General features: G+C 37.2%; 1 protein-coding gene across 1 annotated transcript; it reads right to left on the bottom strand.

Moving 5' to 3' along the window:
- Nucleotides 1-1,827: 1,827 nt before the first annotated feature.
- Nucleotides 1,828-9,882, bottom strand: LOC141822308 (uncharacterized). Its single transcript, XM_074709752.1, has 5 exons — nt 8,149-9,882; nt 6,761-6,913; nt 6,570-6,641; nt 3,325-3,511; nt 1,828-2,214 (listed from the first exon to the last, which is right to left on the bottom strand). Exons 1-4 carry the CDS (start codon nt 9,880-9,882, stop codon nt 3,401-3,403), a joined length of 2,070 nt encoding a protein of 689 aa, XP_074565853.1. The 3' UTR covers nt 1,828-2,214; nt 3,325-3,400.
- Between the last annotated feature and the right edge of the window lie 825 nt (nt 9,883-10,707).

The following is a 10,707-nucleotide window of genomic DNA, read 5'->3' as shown; positions in this document are numbered from 1 at the left end:
AAGATATATTCGCTAATTTACATCTAGAAATATAAAAGAGCTTTGTTAAACCATATGTTTATCTGCGTCATTGGCAAGCAAGGTTGTTCACCAGCCTTTAGATCTTGGGATTTCTAAGAAATAGTAAATTAGTAAGTATTCAGATTGAGACACTTAATATATGCAGCTTAGCGCCGCATATCCACCCTATGCTAAATGCAAGCCAACAAGCATCAAACAAAACCTATTTGGCACAGACCAAACCTCACTCTTATTAGTTCAACTTGAAGTAGCTTGGATTTTAGTATAGATCATCATAATCAAAGGTGACCATGACAACGATACAGTATTAGTTGGATCATTAATATGACTTTGATTAGAGCATCACCAATTCATAGAAGATATGGCTACACTATATGTGCAAGAGACAGAATTAGTTGAGGTCAACAAAAAGAATCCAAAACTACAGTGTGCAAGATTTCAACTGCTCTAGTAAGACTTAACATGTGCACGTAAGATTTCAGCAGCTTCCAAAGGGGAAAGGTATAATAATCACCATGTTTCTGAACGAAGCACAATTTCTGATATTAATTAGTGAAGTAAGAAGCGATGTTAGTTGAAACTTTTATTCATAAAAAGTTTCATTTGGGCAAATGAGAAACATAAAAAAGCAAGTTGCTGTTTAGGTAGGCAAATCAGAACCTTTTCCTCCATGGCTTATGCATATCTTCTGGCCAAACCTTACCTAGGTGAGAGAAAGTTAACCTAATTCTGTAAGCATTCTATCACATGGGACTTGAGGACAATACTGATGACTTGATGAAGCAAGGTGAGTCTACAACTCTGATGAAAGCCTATTTCTATACACTGTACTTGAACAGTGCAATATGGTAGTAGAACGTCGTGAGTTCATGGCAGTGCCAATTAATTCAGGAATTATTAGGCTTCTTTAGAGAAAAGAAACAAAAAAAGTATGAGTGATAAGGATGTGACCCTAGAACTTGGCCTGCAGAAATTATTGCTTTACGTGGTGCATCCAAACCCTGTGAACTAAATCAAACTGGATTTGTAGTACATTGATCATCAAATCTAATTTTGAAGATCTCCAAGATTTTCTTCTCAAGCTAAATATAGCCTTTAATGAAATCAAACAAGCAAGTCCAATAGGAGAAAAGTGAGATCATCAGTATGCTTGAAACAATCATCCTCAAAATCACTTTCTTGTGGAGGACTTTTAGATGCAAAGATCAAGAAATAAAATTGGATAGAGATTTGTTCTAGCATAGAGACAGTTTACCCACATCAAAATAACTACTTTTTTCCTTTCACATATGTATCCATGGAGTTTCGAAAATCAATAAGAATTTTCTCCCATTAGTTAAATGGCTGGCCTTTGTTTACTTGACAGTCATTTTCTCCCATCTAAACTTTAAGTGTTGGTTGACTTTAGCAATTTGGACATGCCTTAATTTTTAGGAAGAAATGTTCAGGAAAAATATATACCTCATGTGGTTTCTAATATGCTTTTCACCTAATCTTTGATTAAGACATGTAACACACAAAAGTCAATGTTATGTCAAAATAAAAGGGGTAGTGAACAAGCAAGAGTTAGACATCAATCTGAGAATCTTTAGGCACATGAAAACCAAAAAAAAAAAGGAGATATGTAGTACACCTAAGCAAGATCACTAGCAGAGGTTTACAGTAAATGGCCATCTCAAGTTCTGGAGAAGGTAATTAAGGGATGATTAATTGATATAGAGTTCTTTGATATAATATGCACCAAAATGTCCATATTGCAGTCAGGGTAACAATTAACAGACCAAATATGAGTCTTTTATTCCCATATTACACAATCAATTGAGTCAAATTTATCTTTACAGAGAAACCGATTTACACTTATCCATGTTTTACAGATAGATGAGCAAGATCTGAAAATGCTCACTCTTGAACAGCTCAACAAAATGAATACAGTATTCATAATATGTTAGTGTGACATTCATAAATTGGCAAGTGTATAGGAACGTATACACAATGCACACTAGTTAGGTTGTTCCATGCAACTAACCTTCCAAATCTGTGCTTCTTTGGTTGTTCTGTTGTGGTGCCAGAAATATGAAATAAATGACTCGTTCAACGTATTGCAGTCAGCCTTGCTGCTCAAGCAAGAATTGTTACAGTAGGTTCCACAGTTTTGCAGTAGAGTTTCCCATATCAAAAAACCTACAGGTAAAACTAGAAGAATAATATTACAATAATCAGTATCCAACCTCATCATCTTAGATATGAATATAGCAGGATAGATGTAAATACAATGAAACAATCTGAAAAAAATCTCTAAATGAGTTTTGTTTTGAGTTTCTGCATCATTCAACTGCCTGATGTTGTTTTAAGTTTCTTAGGAATAAAAGTGAAAATTACACATTATAACATACTCAGAAAAAATCTTAAGAAACTGGAAACGAACAGAGTAGCCTTTTATCTACAAGTTGTGTAAGTTTTAACAGGAAACATAAAAGCACCAAGATTTCCTATTTTTAATTCCTGTTTATCAAACCATTACAAAAAAGACAATTTTTTACAAGGCCAAATGAGTTGGCTCTTAATCAAAGAAAATATGCTGTGTATTTTTGTGACTGTTATAACCATGGTTTGGAAATGACTACTTATTTCTTTTATTCTAAAAACTAATCTTCTAGTTATTTTTCTCACAGTATTGTTGATCTGCAGGCTCCATAAGAATATTTGCTGGCAACAATACAGATAGAGTTAAAAGAGTTAAACAGTCATCAATCACCTTGACAGCTATTCATGAACTTAATGTGGTGGTTGTAGCTTTCCTAGCAAGGTTATAGTGTTCTCATCCTTGCTATAGTAACTTTTCCATTTGTTATTTGTTAGTACCCCATCGATAACTTACGATACAAAAATCTTATAAACTTTGTATCATCGATATAGTGACTCATAATCTACTTGTAGCTTTTCATTCAATCAAAAGCCTCAACAGCCATTTCATTTTATCAAGCTTCCATCCTTGAGGATGAGTGTAATTGGCTATAATAGTTGTCTTTCCTTATTTGTTTGGGAATACACAAACGTTGTCAGCTTGTCAAACAACAGATGAACTCATTGCTCTGAATGTACACGCTAATTACACAAGTAGCATACTACCAGAAAATGAGAAATAAACGAAAAGAAGACACTTGTTATGACAACATCATGGAAAAGAAACAGCACTGGTCCCGATGTTAAGTGAATAGACTCAATGCAACGAACACTACAGAGCAGTTTTATACGAGCATATTAATAATGCACAAATAAATCAGATTGGATTCATGCACTAACCTTCAAGATAACTTAAGGAGATAACCTGCAATTAGGCCCATGTGAATTGTCAACTAGATTGCATGTGCTGAACATTCTACTGCATGTAAATTTGTTTCATGTAACGTAGAGCTGACCGCAGCATTGCTCTAGCTTTTCTATCAGGTATGCACCCAGAAGAAATCATTTCTTCATAGACAGATGGAACCTGCCAATAATAATGGATGGAAAAGCAGTTTAAACAATTAAGGAACAAGTATCTCTGTGGATTTCCAGAAACAGAAGTATCAAAAAATAATTTTGAAATAGTGACTGTGGATCATATAAAAAGAAGAGGATAATTGATCTATTAATATCATATGCTTAATGGATCATAATTTTGGGCATCTTTGGATAGCTAGATTCAGAAGCTGAAAGATAGTAAAATTATCAATACAACAATGCCATAGATATGATTCAGCCCTCAGGCAGATAATTTACCTCAAAACACTTTATTTTAGCGTACAACAGCTGCACTTGTATATGGTGTTGTTAGGAATTTATGTCTCCTCTCCTTGTGATTAGTGTTAATGTTTTGACGTTTATGTTTACGTTAAAACAATTTTGGACTAATGGTTTTGGTCTAACGTTTAAGTCCATAAGATTAATATGAAAACTTGATTAAAGTGCCAAAGGAATGTGTTTAGCAATGCATAGCTTCTACATCAAGGAAGACATCAAGCTTAAAGCTCATCCACAGGCCAATACAATATAATTGTATCATGTTAAATTTGTTTTCAGGTAGTTTCTTGTACAGATAAATAATAGTGTCTAGCTAAGTAGTTACCTACAAAGCTATTCTATTCGGCAATGTGTTTAGGTCAAATTCCATCAGTTTGGGACTTGAACAATGTAATGCTAAGTGGAAAGGCGATCTAGAAGCATTTAGGTAGCATTAGCAATGTGTCTTAGGGTTCTAGAACAACCTACAACTTGTTAGGGGAAACCTAGACAAGCTATCAACAGAACCAAACCTTCTGGTTGAATGTAGGGTGACCTAGCTAGTTAGCAGGTTGACTTAGATGACAGATTATGGAAGCCAGATCTTCTGTTTCAAGGTAAGTCCACCTAGACCTTTTGTAGGTTGACTAGGTAGGAAAATTCTAGAAGCTAGACCTTCTTTGGGACATGAACAATGCAATGCTGTGGAAAGGTGGCCTAGAAGAAATTAGGTAGCTTTACCATTGTGTCTAAGGGTTCTAGGGTGTCCTATAGGCTATAGGGGTAACCTAGACAAGACATCAACATTGCTAAACCTTCAGGTTGAAGGTAGAGCAACATAAGCAGTTAGGTTGCCTTAGATGGCAAATTTCAGAAGCTAGACGTTCTATTTCAAGGTAGGTTGATCTAGGCCTTTCCTAGGTTGATCTAGGTAGGCAAATCTAGAAGCCATAACTTGTATTTGAAGATAGGACGGCCTACTCTTTTACTAGGTCGATGTAGGCTCTTGCTAGGTGGACCTAGGTAGGCAAATAATGGGAAGCTAACTTTCTGTTTAAAGGTATGTTGACCAAGCCTTATAGTAGGTCAACTTAAGTTAGGCTAAGGCGACCTAGATGTTTTTAGGGAAACCTTAACTGAAATGTTGGATTTGAATAGCCATAAAAGCTTAAACAAGGTCAACCTAGTATTTGGCTGGGTTGACCTAACTCTAGTTTCCAGGATACTTTAAGTGACCACTTGAACCACAATATAAAATGTTTTGTGATGTCATTTAACACTAGAACACTCAAAAAAGACACTCTCTAAACTCTCATATTCCTACTTGAGTGTCAACTACAACCAAAGGGCTTGGAACTATGATTCAAGGCTTAAACCTTTGATCAAACACTCTCTTTAATAGCACTTCCTTCACCTAGTGCTTGAGTTTTATGTCTAGGGTAAGAATAGAAGTGTTTTTACCCTCTTGCTTTTATTTCCATATCCTTGGAGATTAAGATTGTTTCCTGACGGAATCTAGAAAAATCTTGGACATCATTACTTGAGGTACCTAATGATGACGGTATGCTTGGATAGTTTCTAGAGGGTATCTAGACTCGAGGGCTTGAGAGTTTCTAGAAAGTATCTAGAATCATTGTTCAAATCATTGCTAGAGAGTATCTAGTGAAGAAGACTTGCTCAGATCATTCTAGAGGATATCTTGAGATGAGGACTTGTTGAACAAGTAGCCCGACTTGTAGAAGTTTACTCTAATGCCTCATTAAAGGAGATTTTAGTGGATTTTTCATCCGGGAGTATTGCATAATATGCAACTAGCAATAGAGTAGGAACAGTTGTTCCAAACCACTTTCTAGTATTGTTCCTGTGTGTCTAAATCTATTATTTCTGTTTGCTTGTCTCTCTCATATATAATCACATATCATATAGGTTAAGCTTTTTGTTACTAATCTCTTTGTGAGTTTGCATTTGTGCAAGAGAAATATTCTTGATTATGACACCTCCCCTATCCAGGTCATCCAATCCTCTATGGTTATTATTCAAGATGCTAACTTATTTTTGCCTCAAACAAACAAAATGTTTCTATCTAAAACACCTAAAGTTCTTAATGCTTCCAGCAGCAACAGCATACTTCAGAGATAAGTGAGCATAGTACTGATGCTAAATTGGCTGTAGAAATAACTGTATGCCAGCAAACAACAGTTTGATAGTGTAGGATGATTTTGATGAGACTTATCACAATCCATGCACTTCTTGAATGAATAAAAGAAACTTCACTGATCCTTACCATTAAAACTAGTTCTACATTACTATTGCACAACTTCCGTTTCTGGTGCATAAGATCTACTGTCTAATGAAGTAACAGCTAACTTTAACACTTCGATATCAGGTGACAGATGTATTTGAAATTCACTATCCATTTTAATTTTCTCCAGTATCGATAGAGCTCATAAGCTTCCTTCCATAACATATGAGCAACAAGAGATAGCACCTGTTAGCTTCATTGACTTCACTGACCAGTGGAAGCAGTCATTTCTCAATAACAAGCAGTAAATTATAAGTTATACAACCAGATGGTATTAATTGTCCATTATACACAGACACACAGTATAGGAGAATTCCAATTTCATTTATTGACTAAATCAATAACGAAACTCTTACCATATCAAACTACTTAACACAGATCAAAGACTTCATGAGACTTGTATATGCCACTATGTAGATACACACAGAGAATATAGGAGCATTTCAATTTCATGTATTGACTAAATCAACAAAGAAAGTTTTACCATATCAAACTTCTCAACACGGATCAAAGTCTTCATGAGAGTTGTATATGTCACAACATCTGGCTTCAAATCCTAAACAGAAAAAAAGAAATGTTAAATATGCAGGTTTTAGTGCACAGTATGTGAATTCCTTGGGGATTCTGGAAGTGCATGAGTTAAAAAGACAGATGAAAAAATATCTGAGAACTCACACTTTCCTTCATGAATTCAAGCACAGAGAAAGCTTCATTAACCCTTCGGTCCTCACCAAATGCATTGATTAATGAGTTAAGGACTAGAACACTAGGTCTTATGCCATCTGCTCTCATGACCTTGAATGCAGTTATAGCTTGTTCAGATAGACCCTGAAAAAGACATTGAAGATACATCAATTATTTAAATGGAAGTTAACTCAGAGAATATAAAAGCACAATTATTGCATTGGATCACATGCTATGCATTAGTGCATTTTACAGAAGGTAAAAAGTTATCCACAAGTAACCCATAGTTTTGTTAAAGGTCATGGCTCCTTCTATCAGCATTGTCAAGAACCTGAATGTGTATTCTTTTTCATTGTTTGTTTTCTTTTATGTCAACCGCTCTCAACTTAACATTGTCAAATCATACAACATATTCTAGCAGATTAAAAATGAACTCCACCAATGAGGACTAAGTGAGGGTAACTCAAAAATTTGAAAGTGAAAAAGAGAGGTACAGTGTAAGCGGCTACATTACATTAAATAAAATTTTGCAACTCCTGCATTCTAGAACGAAAAAGAAAGGAGCAAGTTAGATCAACTTGGGCTTAAAATTTAGATACAAACATGAAACGAGAACCAAGGAAACAGAAGTTTGATACTGAACTTTGGTTTCGCATGTTACATGGTATCAAGTTTACTTTTACAGCCTAGTAAAAAATAAATCATACAGTTTCTCAAAATTACAAGCAAACTATTGGATCATTCTTGTATGAAAGAGAAGGTTCAGAAAAAGGAGACTAATGTTTTTCATACATCCAGTTATCAAGAAACAGATTGTACAAAGAGAAGGATGTTTCACATTAACAAATACCATGCTTCATACTTATCAGGCAACAGTAACTACTAGTGATCATTTGATGTATCAAGTGGATGGCATGCATGATTCTTAACTATCACATAGAGGTTAAAATGGATATGAACGAACCATTTAATCTAAAATGTAAAAACCAGTAATTTACAAGTTACAGATACTGACTGATGTATCATAAACAGTAAAGTAAGAACAAAATCATGATTGAACCATGCAAGATTCCCATGCCCATACAACAATACATGAATCCCAATTAGTGGAGTTAGTTACATGGATATTATCCTTCATTGAAACTATGTAAGGTTGTATCCTTAGTAACATTCAGATCTCTTAAATCACTTTAATTATACCAAACAGGAATCTGCATAGCAATTACTCCATATATTTCTGTTGATGCATGGTAAGAACTTATCCTACTAATCATAGTCTAGAAATATGTAATGTATCCTTTACAAGAAGGGTTATCTATTTAATTACTCATACAGCAAAAAGAGTGAAGTGGCTAGGAAAGCTATTGAGACCGGCATACCCTCTGTGCATAGGCATTCACTAATGCATGATACATAGTAGGAGATGGCTTCATTCCACCAGCTTTCATGGCCTCCAAGCACTCAATTGCCTCTTTAAACCTCCCCGACTTTCCATATGCATCCACAAGTGTAGTGTATGTCACCACATTAGGCAACAACCCTTGTTTTTTCATCCCCTCAAACATTTCCTTTAACTCCTCCCACCTTCCCTGCTCGCCCAATGAATTAAGCATGATGTTGTAGGTTGTTGTGCAAGGTGAGCACCCACTCTCCTGCATGTTTTCAAAAAGAAACATTGCCTTATCATACCTTCCAGCTTTGCAATGTGCATCAATCAATGTGTTCCATGTAATTTCATCTGGTTTGATCCCATCGAACCTCATTTTATCAAAAGCATCCATTGCATGATGGAGGCAATTATACTTGCCAAAAGTGTCAATCATCACATTGTAGAAATGACGGTCAGGATGGATTCCATTACTTCTCATCTCCCTTAAAATGGCAAATGACTTCTGCCAGTCCCCTTTATCCCGAAGGTTCGCAAGAATCCGACTGAACACGTATGAATTGGGTCGAACATCATTTTCTTCCATCTCCTTAATCAAGATCCTAGCACTCTCCCAACGACCAGCACTCATATATGCATCGATCAGGAGGCTGTACGTGCCTTCATTTGGAGAAACCCCGCAATGTTCCATATCTAGAAAAATTAGCTCCGCATCCTTCAAAGCTCCAATCTTTACATAACCTTTCAGCAGGGCATTGTATGCACGGGTGCTAGGCTTAAGCCCAGACGAGTAGAATTCCAAGAACACAGCTTCCGCCTCTGGAACTCGGCCATTGGCCCCAAGAGCGGAGAGGAGAGCGACGACGGCTGATGATTTCGGGGTAAGTCCCTGAGATTGGGTGGCAGCAAGCAATGAAAGAGATCGATCGGGATCACCAGCATGAGCAAACGCAGTCACAAAGTCCGATAGGAGACGCGCATCAGGCTCGAGAGAAGTGGATAGAAGATCAAATAGAAGGTTCTCGATGAGGGTGGGGTCAGGCGGGTCCGGCGAGCGTATGAGAGACTGAAGGATGAGAGTGTAGTTAGGGTGATCCGAAAGGAAGCCATGTTGGCGGAGGAGGGAGAGCAGTTGGAGGGCTTGGCCGGGCCGTCCATTAAGGGCAGAGGCGGAAATGAGAGCATTGAGCGTTAGAGGCGACGGCACGGCGGAGCTGGAGAACTGGAGGGCGAGGTCAAGGCAGCGGTGGCGGCCTAGGCCGTGGATAAGGATGGAATAGAGGAGGTCCGAGGAGAAGCAGAGGCGATGTCGCTCGAGCCAAGTGACAAGCGCAGCGGCCGAGGGGAGGGTGTCGGAAGAAGAGGCGAGGTTCTTGAGGAGAGCGTGCCACAGGAAAGCGGGGACCGCGCGGTAAGTCTCAGCGAGTCGGAGCTCCAGGGGGTCGAGGCTGATCGGAGGGGAGTCCTCATGGGCTGAGCCTCCGGATACGGGCGCAGAGACAGAAGAGGACGAGAGAAATTCAAGAAGCGGATGGAAGTCGTAGCGGCGGGAGTCGAAGGAGGCGAGAATTGAGTCGTAAGAAGCGGCGACCGAGGTTGAAGCGGAGGCGGCGGGGGAGATGGAGGCATGAGAAGCGAAGTGCAGGTGTGGACGGAGTCGGGGATATAGAAAGCGGCCGGCGGCGAGCGGCGGCGGCAGAGGAGGAGGAGGAGGGGCGAGGAGCATAGTGGTGGCCGACGTCTTGGTGTGATTTTTAATGTGTGGTGTGCGAGGGAGGAAGGAGACGATAAAAAGTGTTGTCGGATCGGGTTCGATAAGTTTGGGTTTGGGTTTGGGTTTGGGGTTTTGGGTTCTACAATTATCGGGTGTGGTCTGAATTGGGCTACTTTATTGGGCCGAGCTCAGCCACCTGATCCGTTATTATTACAAGGCAAATGCGCATTTATCTTTTTCAAAATAATAAAATAAAATATTCTTCATTACAAAGTTGACTTTGTATGTATAACAATTTTTAATTTTTTCCTAAATGTTATTTCTTTGGCTTATATTCTCAAAGTGTCTCTAAAAATAATTTAACATTTGTTTAATTTTATTTTTTTATTTTAATTCACATAATTTTTTTACTTTACTTTAATTATATTATCGACGTTAATAAGTATAGGTGTCTTAAATGCTACTTCGCCATGTCAATATTATGTTAGTAGTAGTCTTTTTACCGTGGACTATTGACAGTTACTACTCCAAATATTTTGGAGCTCGATCTCTAAATTAATAAAATTTAAAAAGACAATTCAGTGCATTATAAACAAATTATTTTAGCAACTGAAAAAATAATCACTAGCTAGTCATATAGTAATAATATTAACGTTTGGTAAGTTTCATTTTTTTTAAAGTAAATTTTAATAATAAAATTTTTTTTCTACTAAACTTTTAAATATAATTTGTTAAAAATTAATATATTTGTCTAATAAATTTTTTTAGTTAACTAAATAAAGTTAAAATTCTCCAATACAATGTTAAAAATACTATATTTAGCAATGAGTAATAACT

The sequence above is a fragment of the Curcuma longa genome, chromosome 2 (genome assembly GCF_044706935.1).
Source record: "Curcuma longa cultivar G26 ecotype Majalengka, Jawa Barat chromosome 2, ITB_CL_G26_1.1, whole genome shotgun sequence".
Taxonomy (NCBI): Eukaryota; Viridiplantae; Streptophyta; class Magnoliopsida; order Zingiberales; family Zingiberaceae; genus Curcuma; species Curcuma longa.
Note: the sequence above shows the minus strand (reverse complement) of the source record. Positions and strands in the feature narration are given on the sequence as shown.